Consider the following 26,562-nt stretch of genomic DNA (forward strand, 5'->3'; position numbering starts at 1 on the left):
AGAAGAGAGGGAGCTCGTCACCCTGCAGGGATGATAGACATGTGGAAGACAAGGTGACGTGTGTCCGGGGCTGCCCAGTGTCTGCAGGTGAGGGTCAACCCCTCTGTCTCACAGCAGGTGAGCCCTTCCCAGCTCTGATAAACTGAGCCTTTCACATAGCCTCCCATTCCTCCGTACTAAAGGTCAAGATCAGGGTCCATGGTGAGAACCTCCATGAGGAACTGTTCTTTTCCCAAGTTCTCAAATGCTTTGAGGACAAGGGCAGATCTAATGTGACCAGCTTGTCCCAGTTCATCCCAGACCTTCTTAGTTTTACCACTGAATGTCCCACATCCCTGGAAACCCCCTCAGTCCCAGGCAAACCAGGACAGCTAGTCATTCTAGCAGATCTGAGCCTGTATAACTGAAGAGGGGGGTGGCCTCTTTAAGGAAAAAAATATATATGTAAACTATAAACACAAAATTAAGGCTATGGAAGGGACATGTGAGCAAGGGGCCTGGAGCTGAAGCATCAGTAGCTTCAAGGTCATCTTCCTCTGTTACAGAATGTTTCAACTTTTTTTGGAGCCAGCCGAAACTGGATGTGACCCTAGGCCCTGTCCTTTCCTGGCTGTGTGAGGTTGGGCAAGTGACTTGCCCTCTCTGTGCTTTACTTCTTCCTTTCTAAAGCAGGGACAATCACACCAGAAGTTGTGTTGGTTACACAAGATAATATGGGTGACCACACACACACACACACACAGCCACAGCATAGGAGGGGATTCCTTCACTATCCCTCTCCGGTGCAAGTCTGCTGACTGAGTGAACTGAGGAGAAAGAAGTCAAGGCACCAGAACCGCGTGATGAGGAGATAGGCAGACAGGACATGGAAAGCTGGTTTTTCTCAGCACACTGGCAAGATGTTTGCCCCAGGAAACCCTGGCTCTGCCTCCAGCACACTGGGTGATCTACAAAAAGCCCCAGTCCCCTCATCTGCATGTAGGACTTGTGGAATGGCCCACCTTGGCCTTGTCCCAGCATTTTGAGACAGAAAGATGCAGAAATACCTGTGCAATTTAAAGTGCATTTTCCAGCCAAGGGCCAAGCCTGAGGGGATTCAACAAGAGGAGTTCTGGTTAACTGGGCCTGAAAATAGCCCAATACTCTGGGACTACTGATTTATCTTCTTGTCCTGAATCCCTAACTCTTGCTACCTGTGGATCAAGGAGGTCTGGCCTTGGGGGTGGGGGATGTTCTGCTCCTGTGAAGGCCCCTGGGGAGAAATATTGAGACCCCAGCCATGGAGGCCTCTCCAGGAAGCACACAAAGGGGTCTCCTATTTCTGTAGATATACCCCTCCAAGGCCATCCTGGGGAGTGACGAAGCTTGGGCCTAACGTGACCTCCCTGTACCCCCCATGAATAGAAGGGGGACAGGCGGCTTCTCTAACTGAAGTCCAATGTCAGAGCAAGAGAATGAGGGTCCAGCCTAGGGAAATCTCCCAACAACAAGAAGTTTCCTGAGTTTCCCTGCTTTTCCTACTTATCAGCATCCAGGGCCCTCATAGCAGTGCCCTGCTTTGCCTAAATGTCTTTCAGGGATACGGGGCTCGCTACTCCTGGGGCCGTCCATACCTGTGTTGGCCAGCTGTGTTAGCAAGTCTGTCCAGGTTGGAGCTTGATTCTGTCTTCAAGCTGTTCACCCTTCCTTACAAGGCTTGAATGGGTCTGGCTGTTTCTCCATGGTCACCCATGGGGACAGGGAGTGAGTCCAGCCTGCTATCTGGTAACTTCTGCCTCCCACCTTAGTGGAGACTTGTATGCCCTCCGTGCTGCTTACCACATATATGGACCCCCACTAGTGTTTACACTAGTGACCCCACCCGCTGGGACAGCTGGCCTGGCCTGGCCTGGCCTGGGGGAGAGGGCAGGAAAGATTTGAGATCCCAGAGAGGTAGGGCTGATAACACCTCCGCATCTGCCTCCCCTCCCTACCACAACCCTCCTCTTTGTTTTTCATCTCACCCCCACCCCAAGTCTTCAGGGGCACCATCCTAGGAATGGTCGCCCCCTAGTCGATACACCCACCACCTTTTCTTCCCTGCTCCTTCCTCCTCTTGGGAGGGAACCCTCTGGTCTCAGGCTAGGCTGTTCCTTGCCCGCCGCTGTTCTACAGCCTGGAACGCTCAGGTTCAGAGAGTGGCAAACCCCCTCAAAGTCACAGGGCAAGTTCAGGAAAAGGGATAACTCCAACAGAGCCCAGGCCCTCCAGAACTTGGGGACCGCGAGAAGCCCCAGCTTCCAGTGCCGTGCTCAGGGCAAAGACCTGGCCCTTTCCCCAGCTACAGAGTTGGGGACCCCTTGGCGCCTGCGCTCCAGACCTGGGCGAGGGGGGCGTGGTAGGAAGAGGAGTTGGCAGTGACCCCTCCCGGCCCGCCGGCGGCTGGAAACCGGTACCCTGAGCTTAGCGCGCACTAATTGGTCTCTTCGGGCGGCGGCGGGAGCGCTCCAGCTGCGCGGGGCCGAGCGGTGTCATCCGCTTAGCGCCCTCGCGCCACCCAGCGCGCCCGCCCCGCGCCCCTCCCGCCGCCGCCCCCACCGTCGTCTCTGCACTCCGAGCGGCCCGGGGAATGCTCCGCGCTCCCGCGCCCGGCCCGGCTGCGGCTCGCGACACTCTCTGCCCGCGGAGACATGAGGCGCGGCCCGCGGGCCGCCCTGGCGCTGGGGCTGCTGCGCCTCTGGCTGGGTGAGTGGGCGCGGGGCCCCGCGCCCGGGGTGGGGGGCGAGGCCTGGGTACTGGCACTGCCCGGGTGGGCGCCGAGACCGAGCTCCGGGCAGCTCACTTCCACAGTGGGACTCGGGCTGGGGGACCCGGCGGGGTGGGGTGATCCTTCCAGCTGCCTGGGCTCGGCAGGTCCTCTGGAGAACGCAGACTTGGGGCCAGGACCCCCGCTGCCCTCGGCTTTTTCAGAGCAGGGTGGGAGGTTTGGCGGCTTCCCTGAAGGCTGCTGGGGCAGGGGAAGGTGTCCCAGCTCCCAGTGTGACCTTGGCCAGGGCACCGTTCCTCTCTGGGCGCGGGTTCCCCGTCTGTCCCTTGATGGGTTGAGATTGGCCGCTGCCTGCGTTCTAAGTGCCCGCGATGGTGCGCGTCCCTGACAAGCCAGAGCAAACCCTGGGCGTGAGGGAGGTGGCGGTGGCGCTCTCCGGAGCTCCCCAGCCCCAGTCTGTAGGCGTGCTGCCATTGGGGAAGAGACTACCAGCCTTCCCAGACTGGGACCAGACGTGTGACCACACTGGTGCGAACCGGTCCTTCCGTGTGTCTGTTCTCCTGTCTGTTGTCTTCCTAGCCCAGGCCAATTTTGCCCCGCACTTCTTCGACAACGGGGTGGGCAGCACCAACGGAAACATGGCCCTGTTCAGCCTCCCGGAGGACACCCCTGTAGGTGAGGAGCCCTGGCACCAGCCCCCTGTTGGTCCCCCGGAGGGTGGCCCGCGTTCCCCTGGACACAAGGACTGAACCCGTGATTCCTCTGTGCCTATGGAGACACCCAGTGCCAGGCTGTGGGCCCTCCTGGGGCACCCTGTTTGTGCTCCGAACTCCCCAGGGCAGTTGCAAGAAAGGAGGTCACGGCTGTCATGGAGACCTAAGCCAGTCCAGTCCTAGAGGCCCAGCTGCAGGTCCAGAGACAGGGCTGCCCCAGACAGCAGGCAGTAGTTGGTAGCGTGATGATAACCCCTGGGGTCGGCCACAGCACTGCCCCTGACTCACTGCGTGACCTTGAGCAAATATACTTACCTCCCCGAGCCTCAGATCTTTAGGCTTTAAAGAGGCCTAAGAACATCCAACTTGCTGGGATACTCATGGGAAAGGGGGAAAAGCAGAAAGAGGAGATTCTCCCTTCTCTCTCTCTCTCTGTCAGGGCCGAGAACTCTGAGCAAAAGGATAGCAGTGTGAAAGAGGCACCTATTCAGAAATCCCCGAGGAGCTAATCCAGGCGTGGGGGCACAGTGCTGCACAGTCCTGCCTTAATGGCTTCTCCCTTTTCTCCCATTCGCCATACCCAGGGAACCCCAATCTTGGCTGCTGGCCCAGTCATCACTACCAGGCAGAGGCCCTGGAGTTAGGCACAGCAGACCTGAAGCTCCTGTGTCATCTGTATTATAGATTACAACCTGCACAGTGGCTGATACTCACCGACAGTTATGAAGAATTATCATAAAGAGTGGGAAGCAGCCAGCAGGGGTGAGGCCTGCAGCAAATGCTCACTTCAGGGCAGTACCTTTGGCACTGAATTGAATATCCACTTTATAAACAGTTGAATCCTTGGTCCTGAATAGATGCCGCTTTTAGGAAGAGTTGGGTCCCAGATTCTAGTCTCCTCTTCTGTGTCTCTTTCCAGGTTCTCATGTATACACCCTAAATGGGACAGACCCTGAGGGAGACCCCATCTCCTACCACATCAGCTTTGACCCCAGCGCTAGAAGCGTCTTTTCTGTTGACCCCAATTTTGGAAATATCACCTTGGTTGAAGAGCTGGACAGAGAGGTATGGGGAGGTGTGAGAAGTGATGCCTGCCAGGTGTGCAGACAAACCTCGGTGGGCTAGAAGGTTCCCTTGAGCTCATTCCTGGAGCGGTCTTGTAAGCCGCAGAAAACTGACAGCAGATCAGGACTGGAAAGAGTGTTTTGGTTTGGTTTGGTTTGGTTTGGTTTGGTTTGGTTTGGTTTGGTTTTTAGTGTAAACTTTATGCCCAACATGGGCATGACCCTGAAACCAAGACTCGCGTGCACTACTGACTGAGCCAGCCTGGAAAGAGTGGTTTAGAGAGTGGGTCTGAGTTGGGTAAAACTCTACCCCCCCACCCCTCTGCATCTTTCTGAACCTAAAGGTGCCAGGGCATGGGTTCCCTTTCTCTTTTGAGACCCCTCACCTGGCTGGTGGCCCTAGCTGACCACATAACTGGACCTCCACCGTGGGGTTACTGCCAGCTGCGGTCCAATGGCAGACTCCACCAGCCACAGGCCAGGGTAGAGAACAGAAAGGTTGGTCTCAGAGACTTCTGCAGGGACACAGAGGTGGAGGTATGACAGTGCACCCCTCCCTTGCATCCCTGGGGACCTAGTGACCTCAACATTCTTCCTCACTCAGGTCCCACCATGGACTCAGGAGTGCTTGAGACACTGCAGACCTGGGCTGTAGAATATGGAGAGGTGTAGGAAGATAAGGGGAAGAAAGAAAAGAAAAGGGAAACATCAGCTCCCTGGAACTTCCACCACACTAGGTTAGCATCTGTCCTCAGTCTAGCAGGGCAGCATTCTCTCTTGGTGCCTGAATAATACTGAGGGTTTAGGAGAACCCCTGATGTGCCAAGACCTGAAACAAGGTCTCAAGCATGGCCAGAGGCAGCTTTTGGCCACCCTGCCTTGCACCAGGACTCCCTTGAAATGACCAGGTCTGCTCTGGTTGGCTCAGTGGGGGCAGGGAGAGCTCCCCCCAGCCTCAGGGTCCCCAGATACATCAGATTCCCATACACTTACTTAATCTTTATGCTTTACAGAGAGAGGATGAGATTGAAGCCATCATCAGCATTTCTGACGGCCTGAATCTGGTAGGTGCCCCCGAGCTGCCCCCCCCCACCCCCATCAGCACTAGCACCCTGGGCTTGACCACAGTTCCCCCTCCAGTCTCCTAGGGGCTCTCTGGCAATCCCAAGCCCACAAGACAGGGCTTCACCAAGTGAGGCCAGTGGGGACGCTTTCCCATCTGCCTCTTCCAACCAGCTCCTGCCCATTCACCCAGGATTAACACCTGGATACCCAGACTCTAGCTTCTCACTCACCTCCTTCCCCTCAGCCGTCACTTTCGCCCAGCCCTCACCAGTGCCTGCCAAGATGATCACAGGGGTTTCTCAGCTTCCAGGCTACCTGACCCCAGTCCATGTCTGAATTTCAGCCAGAGCTATCACTGTGAAATGTTAGACCTGGCCACAGCCCCACTCGGGAAGCACTAACAGTAGGCCACTACCCTCAGGATGAAATCCAAGCCCCAGTCTTGCATGCAGGGTCTCTCCATCAGGCACTGTCTGCCTCGCCCACCTTCTCTACCACATTCACCCTCCCAACCGTCTAGCCATAAATCTGCTTATATTCTCTGAACTCTTTGCCTTTGTATGTGTTGTTCCTTCTTCCTGACATACTTTTCCACCTCTTTCCCTCTCACCTGACAAACTGTTGCAGAGTTTAAATCTCACTCCTGCTGAAGTGAAGTGAAGCCTCCCTGCTGTCCCCTACCACAGGCTGAGCTAGATGCCCTCTTTTCAGGGCCTCTGGGGACACCCTCCTATACCATGCACCCACAACCCCACAAAAAGGGGGGGGGCATTTACCTAGGCCGTGGTGTACATGTTGCCTCCAGAGTCACGTAATGCATGGGCCCTGCCTACAGTACCTGGCATGCCACTGTTATCACCCTGAACAAGAACCCTTTCTTTTAAATATGAATTTTGCCCTGCCATCGCATCCTGCAAAACACACACCATCAGACTGTGTCTTCTCCCTCTGGGATGGAACACAGTGCTTGGGACCACGTGGTTGCTTAATAATATTTGTTACAAGAATGAATAAAGGCAGGAAGGAAGGAGGAGAGGAAGAAGGGGAGGAAGGGAGAGAGGGGGAGGTGAAGAAGGAGAGACAACGGGCAGAGACATACACCTGGGGCATTAGAGGCCACTGTCCCTTTATTGCCCAGAAAGTCTCAACTGCCCCAGTTCCTGTCCCTTTTGTCTCTTCTCAGGTGGCAGAAAAAGTCACCATCCTGGTGACTGATGCCAATGACGAGGCCCCCAGTTTCATCCAGGAGCCCTACATTGTCCAGGTTCCTGAGGTAAGCAAGGGGCCCCAAGGCAAGGCCAATGCACTCCCACCCCAGATCCGTGGCCTGCCCTTTGGGCTGCCCTGTGACCTGACCAGGGGGATCCGGCCCCCGAGTGAAGAGCACCCATTGCTCCCTACCTTCTGGAGAACCCTTCCTCTACATGTCCCCCCACCTCTGTTGCCATCCCTCCCACATTTATTTTTATCCCAAGGAATGTCCATTAACCATTTTCCATTATAATCATAATGTACATTTATTGTCGGAATGTGAAATATGTAGAAAAGTAGAAAACAAAGTCTCAGAAATCACCCTCAATCCCTCTAGCTTAGACAACATTGTTAAATTTTGGTGTAGTTCTTCCTAGTCATTTTGTGCTTATTGGATTTATTTTGTTTGTTTTATTTACATCGCTGTGACTCTTAAACATACGCTTTCTGTATACTGTTTCTCACTTAATTTACAACATAAGCCTTTCCTCAGTAATTGTAAAGTGTAGGTAACTATCATTTTAATAGTTTCCATTTACTGCACATTCCATCGTGTACCAAAGTATTCCTTTATGTTTGGATATTTAAGATGCTTTAAAGTTTTGTTGTCATAAGAAACATCAAATTGTGAACATAAAACGTCCATATAGATAATTAGAATGATTTCCTTAAGACATGGCCCAAGATTTGAAATGCCTAGGTTGAAAGCAGGAGAACCTGGGAAGTTCTGGCTGCCAGATTGCCTTTCCAGAATGGCATGTATTTGCTCTCTCTCCCCTAGGCTGTGGGAGAGGGTTTGTCTCCCCATCCCTCACCAACACTGGGGATTCTCCAATTTTTTTAATGTTTGCTAATTCAGTAGGAGGAAGATATTTCATTTTGGCTCTAAATGATATATATGTGATCCCTGGTAATGCTGAATGTCTCTATTTATTAACCATTTCCCCATTTCGTATTTAAGCCCTTTGTCTGTTTGGAGTCTTAGTTTTGGACGATGTTTGTTTGCTTCTCTTCTCCCCTTCCTTCTTTCCTGCGCTCACTTGGACTTTAGCCTGTCTTCTCCATGGGTGCTCCCTGGTTAATCATCACCTTTTCACCTCTTTTTAGCCCTTCATGCCCTAATTGCACCTTTCCATGGCTCCTTTACCCTCAGTCCCCTGAGCATTCTGTCACTGCCTCGGAACTGATCCTCCCCCCCCCCCCCCATCACTGTGACCCCTCAGGACATACCTACTGGGAGCAGTATCATTAAGGTCCATGCGGTAGACAAGGACACGGGTTCTGGAGGGAGTGTCACCTACTTCTTGCAGGTAAGGAGGGGCATACTGGTCATAACCAGAGGCCTGGACTAGAGAGGGACACCTGGATGGCCACCGCCTCCCTCACCAAAGCACTTAGGTCCGGGTCTCCACTATTCCCCAAAGATTATCAGAGAAGTCACATCAGACTCACAGGGACATGAGAGGGGCCTGAGTGGGAGCCATCTTCCCCTGACTGGCCCACGCTGGCTCCCTCTGAGTTCCCCTGCCACCCTGTCCCTGGACCTCCGGGACCCTCAGCTCTCCACCCTCAACCTCTTCCCCAGGAGAAGCACTGAGCACACTGCACCCACATGGGGTGGAAGAAACCTGCCTGGGCCTAGAACTGTGGAGATCTGTCTAAGGAGGAGCAGAGCTGTGACACCCCCCCATCCCACCTCTATCCATCACCCCTCCACCCCACCAAAGGCAGAGACCCCTTCCTGAACCTCCTCCTTCTCCCTGGGTTCCACAGGAACCAGCTGCCCTCCACACAGCCGCTGCTTCTGTAACTGTTCCTCTTCTTTCCACATTTAGTCACTTGCTCTCACAATTGTCAAGGCAGTACACCTTGGTGGCTAACAACACGGGTACTTGAGAAATCCCCTGGGCTCCACATGTACTGGAGAGATCCCACTGCCTCCTCATGGGCCCTTCAGCCTGTTATCTAACCCTCCGAGCTCACTTTCCTCACGTGTAGAATTCGAAAGACGAAAGCACATCTTCGTGGATTCTTGTGAGGACTAAATACGTGCACAGCTCTGATAAATAGCCTGTGACACACAGTAACCCTTTTCCAGATTGAGGATCATCTCCTGTCCCCACCCACCTTCAACCCCAACCCCCACCCCCACCCCCACCCCAAGCTTCCTGGAACTGGCCCATTGTCACTTATTTGCTGGGGTTGAAAGATCCTGAAGGCCCTCTCCGTCACGGTGGCTACTGAGCCCCACTTCCTCTAGGTTACAGCGCTCTGCTGGCCATTTCTACCTGCTGGAACCTCCAGGCCAGAGCCTAGCTGGAAGCTGAGCAGCAAGAAGTGCTAAGGCGCTGCTGGAAGCGTGCTGAGGGGCAGGAGGGGGACCCTAGGGGCCAGAAAGGCTGAGTACCCTGAGGTTAACCTCAGCCCTAAGGCCAGAGTTCCTGTGAAGAAGGCCAGTGAAGACACCCTTTCGGTAAAGCAAAACAGGCACTTCTGGGGCGGCCTGGGTCCCTCTCCGAGGACCAGCCTTCCCTTCACTCTTACAGAATATGCACGCCACCAAATTTGCCATGGACCGCCACAGCGGTGTGCTGCGCCTCCGGGCTGGGGCCACCCTGGACTACGAGAAGGCCCAAGCCCATTTTGTCACCGTGGTTGCCAAGGTAACAGGGCGGACTAGGGAGCATCTGGTTTTTCTTCAACCTTTGTCAGAGGAAGCTGCCCTTGGATTGGAAGAGTTGGGTCCTATGAGGGAGTGGGGGAGGTTTGGAGGGCTGAAGGTAGGATGGGGATGGGGTAGGAGTGCGGCTGCTCAAAGCCTCTGTTGAGTGGACTCTGCCCAGACAGGGACATAGTCTCCAGGGAGGCTGGAGTCTTTGGGTTGCAGAGGGCATATTCCCTCCTGGAAGAGGGTGTATGCCCCATCAGGACTGACGAGCCAGGGTCCCCTTGGACTGGAGCCATGGAGGACTGGGTGGCCATGGCCTGGACACCCATGCTCCCTCACATCTCCCATGACCTGGCCTCTAGGCACTTCCCTCTCTCTGCCTGGGCTTGCTCACCTCACCTGTTCCTCTTTGTGTGATCAGTGACCCTTCATGAGCCTTGGTTTCCTCATCTGCCCACCCATGAGGCTTAACTGAGTTTCTCATTCTTCTAAAGTGCATGGTGTGGGACCTGCAAGTCGGCAGGTGCTCAGCCAAAGTGGCTGCTCTGTCCCCTGAGGGCAGGAAACCCTAGCTGTCCCTCTAGACCCAGCATTTTCTTTTCCAGGAAAGGAAAGGCCCCTGCTGGTCACATATTGGCCACAGGCCATCCCACTGCAGCCTGCACCACCTGCCCAATACTCCACCAAGGGCTCGGCTCGCTGGGCACACACCTTCATCATATAGACTCAGGCACAGGCCCAAATTGTGTCTTAGTAGGTCCTTAGGTGTTGGAGGCTTGGTTCCTGGTGGGAGGGGGAATTTGGCTCTGACCCCCCTCCTCTTCTGCCATTTGTCGGACATGATTTCCCTGGAGAAAGAACTCTCTTTTCCAAAGGAACACTTTTGAGTGCCTAGTGCATACCAGGCACTGACTAAAGACCTCCATGCATCATCTGATTTAAATGACCCTTATGAGGGGGAATTATCTCCAGGTGATACAGGAGCAAACAGAAATCAGAGAGGGCAGCTGGTCCGGAGGCCAGTAAGAGACAGAAACCAGATTGTACCAGGAGTCCAGAGCCCAACCTCTCTTCACTCTCTGCTTCTTCCCCAGGATGGTGGAGGGAGGCTTCGAGGGGCTGATATGGTGTTCTCAGCCACCACCACAGTCACAGTCAATGTGGAGGACGTGCAGGACATGGCCCCTGTCTTCGTGGGCACACCCTACTACGGCTATGTGTATGAGGACACCCTTCCGGTGGGTGGCTGTCCCCTCATCCCAGTGTCCCCTCCAGATGCCACTACCCCTGGATCCCCTGTGGCTTGGCCCTGGGTCACCCTCTTCACATGGATGGCTCTGGACTGACTCAAGCTCAGCCCATGAACATGTCCTTTTGCCTGTGGGAGTGTAGGGGGGAAGAAGCAGGGGCAGTGTGTAGAGCACCTGCCAGGAGCCAAGACTGACACGCCATTTCTTCACTCATTCAAACTTACTCAAACCCAGATGCAAAGGTTCAGCCCCTCAAAAAAGCTGAGAAGAGAGGCTGACAGGTGGCCCATGGCTGTTTTTTGGGTGGAGCCCTTTCTACACCTTGTGGGGGCAGTGGGGGTGGTGAGATTCCTTTGTGCCTCCCCAACTCAAAGCCCATAGCTTTGGGTCCTTCAGACCAGTAGTTCTCCCACAGTTTGATGCCGAGTTCCCACAACCCTTGTCAAATGTCATCCACAGGTGTGGCTTGTCCCGCAAGCCAGGCTCCAAGGCCGGCCTCAGCTTCCTCCCCCTCAGTGCAGTCTTTGTCCCTGGTGTTTGGGCTACTATGCTTGTCTTTGGGTCTCTTAGGAATGGCACTCCCCCTGGGCCTGGCACCTGATGCCCGGCATCCCCTCCATCCCTGAGCCCTCACCAGCCCCCCAGCACCCAGCCCATCTCCCCACTGTGCCCTTAGCCCTCTGCCTGAAATGTGCCTGCAGACCTAATACACCCCGCCTTTCTCAGGTCAGCCCAGGCACTGCTTTCCCTGACATCTTTGGTCGAGATGGGAGCTCCCCTTCTCTGGGGATGCACACCCCTCCTTGGGGTACCTGCATGTATTTACATGCCCCCTCGGCTCAGCCAGACCATGAGCTACCTGTAGGAGGAGACCAGGTTGGGGCCAAACCCCATACAACCGCAGCTCAAGGACTCTGGAACTGAATTGCAGTCTGAATTTTTCTTCCCCAGGCTCTGAGTATTCTAGGATCTATGAGACAATGCAGATGCTCACTGAGGACCCCTCACGTGCTGGGCCCAAGCTAAGATACCGCTGCTCCCGAAGCTGGCAGCCGAGTAGTAGAGATGAGCACAGAGTGGAGGGAGAAATGCCGGGCTCCTCTAGTGGGGCGCTGAAGACAGGCCAGGGGGAGGCCAGCTGTCCTGCTGGAATCTAAGGGCGGACAGCATTGCTCAGGGAGAGCAAGCGGCATGTGGCAGTCAGGAAGCAGCCATGAGTGTGGACAGGCCGAGGAGAAGTGCCTGAGGAGGAGGCTTAGAAGGGGGCGGCTGGCTGAGATGGAACAGGCTTGCTGGCTGTGGCATCGCTGCCCAAATCTGTCCCAAATGGCACCCCAGCCAGGGCCACAGGAGAGCATCCTGGTTTCTTGGCTTTGCATTGGACCCCTCTGTGCCTGGCTCCTCTCTCACCTGTCTCTGACCTCTCCCCACCATGTACCTCTGCAGGCAAAAGGTGAAGGAGGCAGGGAGGGTGAGGCTCGAGGGTAGGACAGTAGAAGCCAGACTTGAGTGTGGCATGTAGGAAAGAAAGGGTATGAGGAGGAGGCCCACTCAGGAGGCCTGAGTGTCCCTGGGCAGCCGTGTGCTAACCTATGTAGAGGGGAGAAACAGGGCTTGGGCTGTCTCTCCCTCCAGCCTGGGGAAGTCAGTGGGTGCTATGATCTCTCTGCAGAGCAGGTGTGGGGCCACACAGAGGCCTGGCCCTTTTCTTGGGTGGCAGTGGGCAAGTATGTTGGGCAGTGGGCAAGTGGGTTATGGGGGCAAGTATCTGGGGAGGGGGGAGCCCTATCATCACCCAGCGACCTCAGGCAGCTGCTTCTGTTCCCTCAAGGGCTCGGAGGTACTGATGGTGGTTGCCATGGATGGAGATCGGGGCAAACCCAACCAAATTCTTTACAGCCTCTTGAATGGTGAGTCTGGGGAAGCTTTGGGTACAGGCCCATCACTGGGCTGTGGCTTCTACTTCCTGGGTGACCAGAGTGAGCTTTCCAGACCTCTCTGGTCCCTGTTTCCTCATCTATAGAACCAGAAGTACAAGATGCATGAGACGGGCTGGGTCCATCTAGGAGGTGATGAGTCTCCTTGGGCATGTGCTCCAGACCCTGCCTTATCACTCTGTCCAGCAACAAGGAGAAACATGGGGTTGGATTGGGGGACTGAGAGCAACACTGTGAGGCACCAACTCATGTCCCTTTACCCTAAGCACATGCTGATTAACAAGAGGGAGTGGCAACATTTCTTACACTTTTAAGTTACTGTGTTTTTTATTGTCATACTTTAAAACTTCTGGCCTAGAGCATATAGTTGAATTAAAAGAACTAAATGCAACGATGATATGGTATTTCCTACTACTAGCTCTGTATATGGATGAGCAGACTGAGGCTCAGAGAAGCTAAAGGGCCATGCCACATTCCCACTGGACTTGAACCTAAGTCTTCTGGCTCCAAGTCTGTGCTCTTTGCACAACTGGGCAGCAACAGAGCAGATCAAGCCGGCCCAGGTGAGCTCTATAGCCCCTGGTAGCTGGTCCCTGCAGCACCAGGCCCCTTGGTGGGATCATCATGCCTGGTGCCTGATTGCAGACATGCATATGTCTCTCTGTTCTCACTCAGACACCATTGCCTTCCCAACCCTTTCCCTTAGGATATGCCTGGTGCACACACTCCTTCCAGCATGGCTGAACATGCCACCATCACACACAGGCTCCTTTCCCCAGGCACGTGGACCCTTGACTGCCTCTCGTCCCCTCCCCTCCACTTCTGCAGCCTTTACACAATTACCAAGCACCCCACCCCCACCCCCATCTCTTCTCTTCTCTCCGTCTTCTGCTCTACCTCCTGTAGCCTCTGGCCTCTTTCTTCCATCCCTCCCTTTCTCTCCTCTTTCTCCCCTTCCTTATTTCCCTTACTCTGTATCCGTTTCTCCCTTTCTCTTTCTATCACATACACACACGTGCATACACACAGCACAGAAGAGAAGGAAAGTTCTATGGAACCTGAAACCAGACTCAGAAGTGAGTTTAAGTCCCAGCTCTACACTCGCTGTGTAATCTTAGACAAGTTACTTAGCCCTTCTGAGATTCAGTTTCCTCATTGGCAGAATACAGATGATAGAATTATGTCCTATAGAGACTTCAGTGAGGTAATGCCCGAGGATCACAGGGCCGGCTGCCTGGCATGGCTCCCCTGCGCCTTCCCTGGCCATGTGTGGAACTGCAGGACACATCTTTCCTCCTTGACAGGGAGTGACGGAGCCTTTGAAATTAATGAGACGTCTGGAGTCATCTCCGTCATGCAGAGTCCTGCCCAGCTCAGGAGGGAGGTGTATGAGCTGCATGTACAGGTACCCTCCCTCTAGCTTGGCCTTTCCTCCTGCCCTCCGGCCGTGGTGATGCGAACCAGTATCCCCACCACCAGCCCACCCTCCACCCAGGGAGGGAGCTAGATGTTGCTCCAGAGAGCACCCACGTCACATAGCCTGCGTGAAGGCTGCAGCAGACACACACACAAAATCTCTGGAAAGGGGAGACATGAATTCACAAGGAAGTAGGACTGAAGCAGCAATGTTTTGAGTATGGGTAAGACCCAGCAGGTGGACACTGGTGGAGGGCATTGCTGGTGGGAATGGGGGTGGAGTGCAGGCACTGTGGACTAGGAAGCCCCATGAGATGAGGCTGGAGGTGATGTGCACATGATGTACTGGGGAAGCAGCAAGGAGTCATGGGACGGCAGCAAAGTGTTTAGACCACATGTAGACAGAGAAAATGGTTGGATCCCAGGCTGGGACTGGAGGAGCAAAGGCCCCAGATACAAAATATAGGTTTCTCCCCAGAACAGAGCCAGCTTTGTGGGCATGTGGCCTGTGCAGTTACACAGGGACCACTGTTAGAAGAGTCCCATGCTGGGTGTAAGGCTCTGCTCTTGCTGTCTTGAAATTCTTAATAATTTTTTAACAAGGGGCCCCATATTTTCATTTTTCACTGCACATTATGTAGCTGGTCCTGCCCAAGAACAGTAAAGAGCCATTGAAGGGTTTTGAGCAGGATCAGAGAAAAGCTCACTCTGGCTTCTTTAGACCAGGATGATTCTCAGATTTAGAGAGTCTGGCAAACAAAGATTTCCGGGACCTAGTCCTGGCAACGGGAAAGTGGTGTGTCCTTGAGAAATGCAAGACTCTGCATGTTGTGAGCCCCCAGGTGATTCTGGTCCAGTCCCAGGAGAGGGTTTGAGAACACTGGTCCCAACTTGAGTTTGGAGGGAACTGGGTGAGAGGCAGGGAGGCAGAGCCATTCGTCAAGGTGATAAATGGGGGGGACCTGTGCAGATGAGGGGAGGTGGAGTGGCATAAGGAGACAAAGTGCAACATATGGAGGAGGCAGACTCCACAGAATGTGACTGTAAGGAAAAGGAGCGACTGTAGTGACTGTCGGGAAAGGAGAAGCATGAGGGATCTGGGTGGTACTGTGCTATCAGGGGTGCAGGAAAGGAGGCAAGTTGGGTAGGACAGACATGGGGCATTCTGCTGTCTCTGGGATGCTCAGATTGAAACACACAAACTTGTGTATACAGGTGTGGAACCTGGGGAGACAGTGTCTGCATACAGGTGGCTGTGGAAGAATGGGTTTGGGGAATGGAATCACCTAGAGGATGGCTGTGGGGACAGAGGAATCACTGGCCAAGAACATAGCTCTGGGAGCATCAGAGGCTGAGTGAGGCAGGAGCAGGTGAAAGAAACCTAGGAGAGATCAGAGAGGTGGAGGGGAGCCTGCAGAAAGCAGAGTCCCATTAGCAGAGGGCTAGAACCCTCAGGAAGGCAAAAGAAAGTGGCAGTGCTACACGCAGCATGGAAATTAGTGTGAAGTGTCTCAGTTGGGGATGGGCTGAGAGCTGAGTGGGAATTAGGAAATGGAGACAGCAGGTGTAGGCTTCTGAGAAGGGAGTCATAGTAGCAGCTGGGGTGTGATGAGTGGTGTCCAGGGAGCATAGTGAGACCAGAGCATGCTTCTAGAACAAGGGAAGGGAGGTTCTTGATTGTCTCTGTCACATGGAGTGGTTCACACAGAGCCTGTGGATTCTCAGCCCTGGCTTTGCAGCCTGTATTAGTTATCTGTTGCTACATCTCCAAAGCCTCCACCCCTGGCCAAATGGACACCAGGACAGAATGTGGCAGAACTGGGGTTTGAACCCAGATCTGTCTGGCTATAAAGAAGGGCCACTATGGTGAGATGGAGAGACTGCTGATTAAGAAATCAGACACACCTGAGTTCTTCCTAGTCCAGTTCTGCCACTCACTAGTGTGTGGCCCCAGGTGACTGCTTCACCCCTCTGTGCCTCATCTGCGAAATAGGATTAGTAACAGCACTATATTGTTGCCTATGGCTGTTGTAACATTACCACAAGCTTAGTGTCTTAAAACAACACACATTCATATCTCACAATTGCTGTGGGTCAGGATTCCAGGCTCGGTGTAGTTGGGTCCTCAGATTCAAGGTCTCTTGTTGTAGCTGCCATCAAACTGTCAGCTGGGACTGGATTCTCATCTGAAGGCTTGACTGGGGTAGGATTGTCTTCCAGGCTTACATGGTTATTGGCAGGATGGAGTTCCTAGTGGGCTGTTGGCTAGAGGTGACGATTAGCTCCTTGAAACATGAGCCTCTACAACATAGCTGCTTGTTTAATCAGAGCCAGCAAGGGAGAGAGTCTGCTAGAAAACAGAAGTTACAGTCTTTGTGGTCTAATCACCAAGTATATCTCATCACCTTTGCCATGTGATATCAGAAGCAAGTTGCTAGGGCAGGCCATACTTAATGAGAGGGAATTACACAAAGGCATGAATACCTCAAGCTGCGAATCCATGAGGCCATTTGGAGTTGCCTGCCACACAGCAATAGCCACCTGTCCCTATCCCAGGTGACTGAGGTCAGCTCTGCAGGGATCCCAGCTGCCCAGGCCATGGTCCCAGTCACCATCAGGATCGTGGACCTCAACAACCATCCGCCTACGTTCTATGGAGAGAGTGGACCCCAGAACAGATTTGAGCTGTCTATGTATGAACACCCACCTCAGGGAGAGATCCTGCGGGGCCTTAAGATCACTGTCAACGACTCAGACCAGGTGTGTGGTCCTGCCCTCCACCCTGTCTTCCAAGAAGCCAAAGCTGAGAGAGTGCACCAGTCTTCACCGCTTATGTCCCAGGGGCCTTGCAGGTGTTAAAATGAATGAAATGATGGTGTAACCAAGAGAGAGACGTGGGAGAGTAGCTAACCAAAGACCTTTAGGTTAGCCTAAAGACATTTACAATCAATTAAAAAGTAAAACCAGTCAAATAAAAGCCCCTCTATATCTGATCTTGTAGAAAGGCATTTGTGAATGCATCCTGTCACCTCCTATGGCCAGCAGAGGGCCACGCTGTCAGTGTTTGGGACCTTGCTTAGTTATCATAGTCTGCTAAATCCTTCTGATCCTTAATTGCCTGACCTATAGAAAGAAATAATAATACCTCCCAGGGCTAAGGGCATATGAAGTTTTCTTGCTTAGCATGACTATCTAATGAGTTTCTATTCTCATTCATCTTCCCTGTTTCCTCTCTCCAAACACTATTGCCCAGGGAGCCAATGCCAAATTCAACCTGCGGCTGGTGGGACCTGGGGGCATCTTCCGAGTGGTCCCACTGACAGTCCTGAATGAAGCCCAAGTCACTATCATTGTGGAGAACTCAGCTGCCATTGACTATGAAAAGTTCAAAGTGCTAACCTTCAAGGTAGGTGATACTTTGTACTGTCCTGAATGGGGGGTAGGGGGTGGTCCTAGGAGCTCATAGCAGCTCCCGGATTCATTCCTGAGGGGTCCTTGTCACCCTCTGCCCTTCCTGGCCATCCAGTTTCCCTCAGCCCCTCTGCCCTTCTTGCTGACTGGGGGAGCAGGAGTGTGGGGGAAGAAGAAGGTGCAAGAGACCTCTCCACTGCTCACACAGACTCACCGTGTTCCTGGTTCTAAATTACAACTGTCCCCAGGAATGCAAAGGTGTTCAATGTGCCCTGTTCATAGATTGAGAGAGAAAAACTATTTGATTATCAAGATAAACATATTCCTCATATGCATTTAACATCTGTCACCAACTCTGATAAAAATTTTAGCAGAAGATGAAAAAAAGACTCCTTTGTATCTGTGATTATTTAAAATTATACACATATATAACTAATGCATATTATATATAAATAATATATATTAATAAAAATGAAAAACAGATACCTCTTTGATATCTAAACTGTTATAATTATTTATAATTATACACACATAACTCTATAGCCAACATCATGCTTTGTGTTCTAAAACCAGTGTGTGAAGTCAGAAACAAAACATGGATGCCTGCTACCACCACCATTATTTAGTACTATTCCTGGAGTAACATTATTCCTGAATAAAGAAAGGAAATAAAAGGTATGAGTATTAGAAAGGAAGGGACAAAATTATCATATTTGTAGGTAGTGTTATTGTTTGCTTAAACAAATCTAAGAAATGTTTGAAAAACAGAAACACATCAAAGCTGCTAATGTGATTGATTACAAACTTAATACACAAAATTGAAGAGTGTTCCTACATATGAATAATAGCAAAGAGAATAATGGAATAAAAGTTTCTCCTTTATAATAACAACTAAAAGATAAAATTCCTAGGAATTAGGCAAACAGGAAATACACAGCACCTAAATGATAATGAACACAAGAATTAAACAAAGGGATATAAAGAAAGCAAGATATGTAAAGGTGCACCCTGTTTAAAAAATGCAAATTCTCATCAAGTGAATAAAGAATCCAATGTCGTTCCAACTAAGTCTTACCTGGAATTTCCTTTCAGGTGGCGAGAAGGTTTGATATAATTACATGGGTTTTTATCTGGAGGAATAAATTTCTAAGAATAGTCAGGAAAACAGAAGGAAAGAATATGAGGCAGGAACTTCCCTAACAAATATTAAATTATATTATAAAACAAAGTAATTTTTGCACTTGAAACTAAAAAGGAATATGCAAATCAATGGGACAAAAGAAATTGGCCCAAATACAACTATAAGAACTTCAAGAAAGCAGGCTTTCAAGACAGTGGTCCTTAGAGGCGCCCCTACAGGTGGTGTCAGGCATCGCAGGCTGGCGGCTGAGAGTAAGGCAGGGCCAGGCAGGTGGGTGCAGGACCAGTGCTGAGACAGGAAAGGGGAAGGCTTTCTGCCCACTGACTGCCACCCAGACAGGTCCTTGTTTTCCTTCCTTTTCCAGCTCCTGGCCATTGAAGTGAACACTCCGGAGAAATTCAGCTCTACAGCAGATGTTGTGATCCAGCTCCTGGACACCAACGACAATGTCCCCAAGTTTACCTCCCACTACTACATTGCCAGGATCCCTGAGAATGCCCCAGGGGGCTCCAACGTGGTGGCTGTCACAGTGGGTTGGGGACTGGCCCAGGGATTGGGTCTGGGGTGGGGAGTCCCTACTGAAGGGGGCCTGATGAAATCAGACAAACCGGGGTTCCAGGTTGAATGGCAAAGCCCAAACTCATTAACTGTGTCCTTGGACAAGCTCCCTGAACTCTCTGAGGCTCAGTTTCCACTCCTGTACAATGGGGACAACAATACCCAGGATTATAAGGAGGACATAGGCATAAACCCTCAGCTCAGGGCACAGGATTCATCTCCTTCTCTATCCTCATTTACAAAGAAGGGATACATGTCTTCCAGATCTAAACCTTTTGTTTCCTTCAATAGTTGGTTTCCTGGGCAGATAACTAGGGCTCCAGAGAAGACCTCCAGATCAGTTTCTCCCCAGTTGGATAAACCCCAGTTCCCTTGTGTTGCCATTGAAAGCAACCCTCAGGTATATTAGCTGCCAATACGCCCTGACAAAGAGCAGGTGCCACTTGGAGCTCTCTCTCTTCCAGGCTGTAGATCCAGACACAGGTCCGTGGGGTGAAGTCAAATACTCCATCTATGGGTCTGGGGCAGACCCGTAAGTACATCCAGAATGCTGAACAGGGCCTTGGGCAAGGGATTTGGGAGGCAGGGGGGCAGAGGGGATCTGTGCGGAAGGCAGGAAAGGACAGGACCTGAGTTGGAGAAATGAGCAGGAGGGCCATGGGTGAAGGGAAGCAGTGGAGAGCCTGGGGCAGAAGTTCTGGGATCTGAGAGAAAAAGGGTCATCATGATGGCCTGGAGCTAGGGAGGGCAGGCCCTGGGAGGAGAGGGAAGGGCTGTGAGTCTGGTTAAGTTCAGGGTTAATAGGTGGATGAGTAGATGGGTGGGTCAGCACCCTCAGTCAGACGGCAAGGTGGAGGAGAGGAGCAGGTGGGCCACCTTGAAGAAGCTGCATAGTGCATCGAAGGCAGCTCATTCCTGCAGTCCACTCTGTGTGTGTGTGTGTGTGTGTGTGTGTGTGTGTGTGTGTGTGTGCGCGCGCGCGCTTATGCACACTCACGCCGAACTCCCTATGCCTGGCAGCTTCCTGATCCACCCATCCACCGGGATCATCTACACCCAGCCCTGGGCCAGCCTGGATGCTGAGGCCACTGCCAGGTACAACTTTTATGTGAAGGCAGAGGACATGGAGGGCAAATACAGTCTGGCCGAGGTGTTCGTCACTCTGCTGGATGTCAATGACCACTACCCTCAGTTTGGAAAGAGTTTCCAGGAGAAGACCATGGTGCTGGGGACCCCAGTGAAAATTGAGGTGAGCTTTGAAGGCAACTAAGCTTCCCTAAAAGCCTTGTTTTAGCTGTTGCAAGAGACACTGTGGTGTAAGAATTTATTTTAATTTATTTAATTTAAATAAACTTTAGGGGCACCTGGGTAGCTCAGTTGGTTAAGTGTCCAACTTTGGCTCATGTCATGATCTCATGGTTCATGAGTTCAAGCTCTGCATTGGGCTCTGCACTGACAGCTGAGAGTCTGGAACCTGCTTCGGATTCTGTGTCTCCCTCTGTCTCTGCCCCTCCCTTGCTCTCTCTCTCTCTCTCTCTCTCTCTCTCACTGTCTCAAGAGTAAAGTTTAAAAAGTAAAATAAACTTTATTGGCTTCCCCTGTGAGCAGGGGATATTAAGGTACCTTATATATCCCCATCCCCACCTCAATCCAGAAATAACCTCTAAGAAAAAAGATATTATTGCCACTTTACAAAAGAATTGAGGCTCAGGCAGGTTTTTTTTTAAGTTTATTTATTTATTTTGAAAGAGAGAGAGCATGTGAGCATGATCAGGGGAGAGGCAGAGAGAGAGAGAGAGAGAGAGAGAGAGAGAGAGAGAGAGAGAGAATCCCAAGCAGGCTCCATACTGTCAGCTCAGAGCCAGACACGGGGCTTGCATTCATATACAGTGAGATCATGACCTGAGCCAAAATCCAGAGTCAGGCACTTAACTAACTGAGCCACCCAGGTGCCCCAAGGCTCAGGCAGCTTAACTGTTTGGCTTGCCTTTGTTCACACAGCTGGTCAGCCGCTTTCAAAGCAGTGCTATGCTGTACTGTCTTCCCAGTATGGAAAAAACTTGAACTCTGAAACCCAGCATACTACTTGGCTTTGAGCTTCCCCTCCTTTGATGTATCCATCCTTAGACAGGTCACCTATCATTCAAGCTTTTGTTTTTTAACAATACCTACTGCCCAGGCTTGATCTGAGAGTGGAATGTACTAATGCATGTAGAGGGCCCGACACAGACCCTGGGTCATTCAGTACTTCCCCCAACTCCAGTCCACTCACAGTAGGGTTAGGACCATTTCCCGTCAACCCAGCAAGCCAAATAAGACACACTGGGTTAACCATGGCGCACAAGTATCATTCTCAAGTCCCAACTCTGTCTGTCCCTCCTCACATGCAGGCCACGGACCAGGATGCAGACGAGCCCAACAACCTGGTGGACTATTCCATCACCCACGCGGAGCCAACCAATGTGTTCGACATTGACACGCACACAGGGGAGATCCGTCTCAAGAACTCCATCCGCTCCCTTGATGCCCTGCACAACATTACACCTGGTGGGGACTTCACGTGGTCCCTAGAGGTGCAGGCCAAGGACCGTGGCTCCCCATCCTTCAGCACCACGGCCTTACTCAAGATTGACATCACAGACACAGAGGTGAGTACCAAGTCTGGGTCAGAAGAGGGTCAGAAGACCAGCTCAGGCCTTGCTGAAACACGATTAGAGGAAGAAGGGACCATCTGCAGCCTTCCTCCAAAAGGCACTCAACGCTAGCAAAGGCTGCCTGTGCCATCAGACACATAAGCTTTGGAATCAAGTTGAAAGCCTAGTTTCAACACTTATTAACAGTGTGACTTCGGGCTTTGCCAAGCCTCCACTTCCTTTCCTACAAAATGGGAAGAGTGATGGTTCCTTCACATAGGGGTTAAAAGGCATAAGTAAAATCATTATGTGTAGTTCTCAGCTCAGTATCTGGCAGAAAGTCATCATTAAGGGGTTCCTGATATATTTGGGCAGATGAAGCCCTCCATAACTAAAGGTAAGCCATACCCTAATCTCTCAAGTAGAGAGTCCAGCTAATGTAGGAGTTTTAAATCTGAAAGAGGTTGTTTGCATCATGCTCTCTCTCTGTGCATTTTTCTGGAGAGCTGTATGCATCACATTTTCTCTGGGTGCATTTTTTCTGGAATGAAACCCCTGGTGTTCATCAGATTCTCAAGGGATGCTTGACCCCAGAAAGTTTACACACCATCAGGCTTAAGGGAGCTCATGACCCTTGCTCTGTCCTCCAGGGACCAGGAAGGAACAGCAGAATGCAGTTAGGGGGGCTTCTCTCTTCCAGATGCTGTCTCGGAGCCCCATGGCCGCCTTCCTGATGCAGACCAAAGACAACCCCATGAAGGCTGTGGGTGTCCTGGCTGGCATCATGGCCATCATTGTGGCCATAACCGTTCTCATCTCCACTGCCACCTTCTGGCGCAATAAGAAGTCTAACAAGGTCCTGCCAGTGCGGCGCGTGCTCCGTAAGCGGCCCAGCCCAGCACCCCGTGCCGTCCGCATCGAATGGCTCAAGTTCAGAAGGACCAAGGCTGCTGCCAAGTTTGTGCTCAAAGAGGATCCTCCCAATGAGAACTGCAACAACAACAGCCTAGGAAACACACTGCCCCCCAAAGCCCCAGCTCCCCCTCCACCACCCACAATGGTGCCCAACATGGGCACAGCCCACTGGACTGTGCCTACAGTCTCTGGCTCACTCACCCCTCAGCAACCCCAACGGTCACCAAAACCCAAGGTGGGAAGCCCCATCCAATCAGCTCTGGTCTCTGAGCTCAGGCAAAAGTTTGAGAAGAAGAGTGTGGGTAATAAGGCTTACTTCTAGCATGTGTCTTGTGGGCCCTAATTTCCCAACCCCAACTATCCCACTACTTGGGCCATGCTCCCCACTATCTGCTCCCTAGGGTCACCTGTGTTTTGTACAATGATGTAAGCCCCATATCCATGGCTCTGGACATGCTTTGGACAAGGGATTTCTCTGTTTATGGGATGCAACTGGCAAATACTTCCTCATCACCCAGATTGTTGGCACAGCTGTGATGCTCCCCATTCCACAGAGACTGGGAATAGACAAAGAGCCAACTCTAAGGTGTCTACTACTCACCAACCTCAGACCTCACAGTCCCTCAGGTCCTCCTGGGGCATTAGCATCCTCAGTTGAGGAAGAGGGCCCTGGCCACATGTGACAAGGCCAACCAGAATCTGGATCCTGAAGCCTCCAGCTAAGAACAGGAGCAGGAAAAGGAGGTTCAGTTCTGGCTAAGGTTGTGATTAGTTGACCCTTGCAGGCTGTAGGAGAGCAAATGCATCAGGGCAGGGTGGTGATGCACTGAAAACTGATGCTGACTGTGGGGCTATTCCTCAAAGTCATTGGAAAGATGTAGGATGGTGTCTGAGTAAAGACCATGGGCCCCTGCTATGCATGTGTGGGACCAGAGACACAAAGGTATGGGATGGCCCCAGCCAGAGCTGTCCCAGGCAGGCCCAGAAATGTCCAAGCTAGCACCACGGTGGTAGTCCTAGAGGCATCTGGAAGAGCCTCAAGACCCCTCCCCAGGGTGCTGCCCCTGCCCCCTACCACCCAGGAGCCCTTGAAAAGACAGTGCAGAGCTGAGATCTGGAGAGACTTTTGTTTTTATCCAGCTCTTTTGCTCATGTGGTATAACCTTGGGAAAAGCTGTTTAAATTCCCTGATCACTTCCTTTCCTCATTTGTAAAATGAAGAAATTAAGTCCTGGCTGACTCACTCACAGGTCCAAGGTGAGGACTGAAATAAATATGTGGTGACAAGGGCTTTAACCAAGTGCAAAGCAGCACAAATGCAGAGTATTTTTCTGCAGGCCAGTTCTCTGGGCTGCAGCTCCTCCAGAAAGTATTAGGAGCCCTTCACACCATTCTGCCAAGCACCCCCAGGAGGTCCTGTGCAGGGTTTGAGTACAGCCCCTGACCTGTGGCAGCCAGACCTGGATGATGTCATTGCCCTTGACTCAGGCTCCTCCCATCCAGTTATGCCCCACCACACCCCATGCAGCCCTGGCCAGCCAGTCAGAAAGGACCAAAGCCGGGCGGTACATCCATTTTGCCAAAATGACAAAAACGAGCTTCCACGACAGGAGCAGTGCTGGAGGCCACACAGCTGGTTGGTAGCAGAGACCTGGTCTGAGGGCTCCTGACTCCTTGACATTTTCCTTTGGCCGGGCACACCTTGTCAACTTGTGACAACCTCCCCCAGGAGAGAAGACATGCAAGCCTCTATGTTTAATGCAGAGAAGTTCCGCCCAACTTTAAGGAAAGCTGCTCTATGAGGAATCTAGACGTGTGCAGGGAGAGGGAAGTAGAGCCATTCTTTGCATCTTGCTCCCCTCACTAACAACCGCTCTAGAGTATCGTCAGTGATTTTATTTAAACAGACTATATGCACATGTGGTTTTCCTGATTTCCGAGTCTGTGTTTTGAGGTGTTACTCAGTTACGCTGGTGTGTAAGCTCCTTGCTGGGCTTTCTGCAGTCCCCAACCCAGAGTGTATTAAGAGGTGATTTCTAACAAGCTGGGAGCCCAGACTGAACCAATAGGTATTTTGCAGCCTGTATTTCAGGAGAGGGCTGTGCTGGCTTATGTTTTCTCTCCACAGGGAATACACCATCTTTACATTTTGCATGCAATCAACCTCTTTTGTAAATGGCGAATAAAGTCTGTTAAGCAAGGGCCCAGCTGACCTCCTGTTCCCTGCTTACATAGACATTAGCTGACTCATAGAGACCAGTCTCCCTGGCAGCCAAGCTCGGCCTGCCTCCTGGCTCCTTCAGTGGGTGAATCCATCCAGCCTCTAACCCTCAGATCTGACTCTCTGGGGGGGCTGCAAAAGTTTGTCCAAATGGCCATGCATATACCTCTAGTGGTAATACATTTACAGGGTTTGTCTATCTAATCATGCCCCATCGTGGGCCTGGAATGGGCTTTTGTCCTGAGCAGCAAAAACTCCAGCAGGGCTGCTTGGAAAGGAATGGGCTCTGGAGCTAGAACTAATTTATCCCTCATTCCAGCCCAGAGAAGGCAGGGATTGGGCCTGGTGTGGACGTGAAGGCCTGGGAAGAAGTGTAGTCTCTGGGACAGCAGTCAGGAAAGCCTCTGGGCTAGAAAGTCAGGCCAGCATTCAGGCTCTGGGAGGCCATGGGCTCCTGGACAAATCCAAAGCTTGAACCAAGGTAGAGACAGTCTTGGAAACTGCACCTGTGGGCAACCTCCTGCACTGGGAAGTATGGGGAAAGTACCTAGTTGCTGGCAAGAGCCATACTGAGAATGAATAGGAAGGTGTGGCTAAACCTAAGGTTCCAGCAAATGTGGAGATACTGGAAGTGACCCCCAGCCAGTGGGAGTGAGCTGGGCCAAGTTCTACTGCATTAGGGAGTGATGGGGGCCGAGGGATTGCCTGTCCAGCCACAGGGGACAGACCTGGACTACAAGCCGGCACAATTTTAAGCCTCCAGCTAATGAACTGGGAGGCAAGGGGTGACAGATTAAGCAGGCCTTCCCACTTCTGGGTCCTAAAAAACTGAGTGGATGTTCAGCAGATGTGTCTCCAAGGAATCTTCAGAACAGCGTGTGTTTTTCCTATGGTTGAGGTCAGACTTTTTAATTGTATGAAATAACATGGCGCTTTACAATCTGACAGCCCTGAGTCTGAATCCTGGCTCTGCCGCTTAAGTGTGACTTTGGGCAAGAGACCAAGCCTCCCTGGGCCTCACTTCCCTCATCAATACATGGTGTGAAAAGTGATTGCTATGAAGTTGACAAGGCCTAATCTATGTAAAGCACCTCGCACCAGCTTTGTATGCGCTGATACGAGCTCAGAAGATAGACTCTGTCCTAGAGGTACTAGAGGACGTTGGAGGATGTCCACATGCTAGAACACCATATCCTGGAGGCGAGGACTCCTGCGCATGCTTACCCCCAGGTTGCTTCTACCCACTGCTAGGCGTGGGAGCCTCTCCTCCACACCAGGAGAGGAGAGGAGAGTGGACTGGGAGAGAAGTGGAGGATGGCAGGGCAGACGCGATAGCTCTGTGACCTGTGCAGCTGAGCATCTGCGTTCTGAAGGAGTTAGGAACTGATAAGACTGTCCCTAAGAGAACCCGGGGGACTCTGTACTGAACAGCTGTCCCTCAGAACCCAGCTGGTAAAATGTGGCAAGAGCTGGGGCACAGCCAGAGTCTCCTGCTTCTATAAGGATTTCTGCAATTCTGCTACTCTGAAGCCTGGAAGCTTTGAAAGAAGCCGGGGTCAGCCCACCTAGCACG

At 52.0% G+C, this 26,562-nt stretch overlaps 1 protein-coding gene across 1 annotated transcript; it reads left to right on the forward strand.

Annotated features, from left to right (window-relative positions):
* The first annotated feature begins 2,290 nt into the window (after positions 1-2,290).
* Positions 2,291-24,972, forward strand: CDHR1 (cadherin related family member 1). Its single transcript, XM_027062448.2, has 17 exons — positions 2,291-2,724; positions 3,326-3,421; positions 4,379-4,524; positions 5,537-5,587; positions 6,772-6,861; positions 8,063-8,149; positions 9,386-9,502; positions 10,602-10,745; positions 12,589-12,667; positions 13,999-14,099; positions 16,667-16,870; positions 17,364-17,516; positions 19,027-19,191; positions 19,685-19,752; positions 20,241-20,469; positions 21,611-21,868; positions 22,554-24,972. The coding sequence occupies exons 1-17, from the start codon at positions 2,670-2,672 to the stop codon at positions 23,088-23,090; spliced, it is 2,580 nt and encodes an 859-aa protein (XP_026918249.1). The 5' UTR covers positions 2,291-2,669; the 3' UTR covers positions 23,091-24,972.
* Positions 24,973-26,562: the final 1,590 nt, after the last annotated feature.

This window comes from Acinonyx jubatus, chromosome D2 (assembly GCF_027475565.1).
Source record: "Acinonyx jubatus isolate Ajub_Pintada_27869175 chromosome D2, VMU_Ajub_asm_v1.0, whole genome shotgun sequence".
Classification (NCBI taxonomy): Eukaryota; Metazoa; Chordata; class Mammalia; order Carnivora; family Felidae; genus Acinonyx; species Acinonyx jubatus.

Bases quoted from the DNA above. Each gene is read 5' to 3' on its own strand.
- CDHR1 (XM_027062448.2), top strand. From the start codon at position 2,670: ATGAGGCGCGGCCCGCGGGCCGCCCTGGCGCTGGGGCTGCTGCGCCTC. The intron at 3,422-4,378 runs GTGAGGAGCCCT...GTCTCTTTCCAG, and splicing joins CCCGGAGGACACCCCTGTAG to GTTCTCATGTATACACCCTA. The intron at 16,871-17,363 runs GTGTGTGGTCCT...ACTATTGCCCAG, and splicing joins CTGTCAACGACTCAGACCAG to GGAGCCAATGCCAAATTCAA.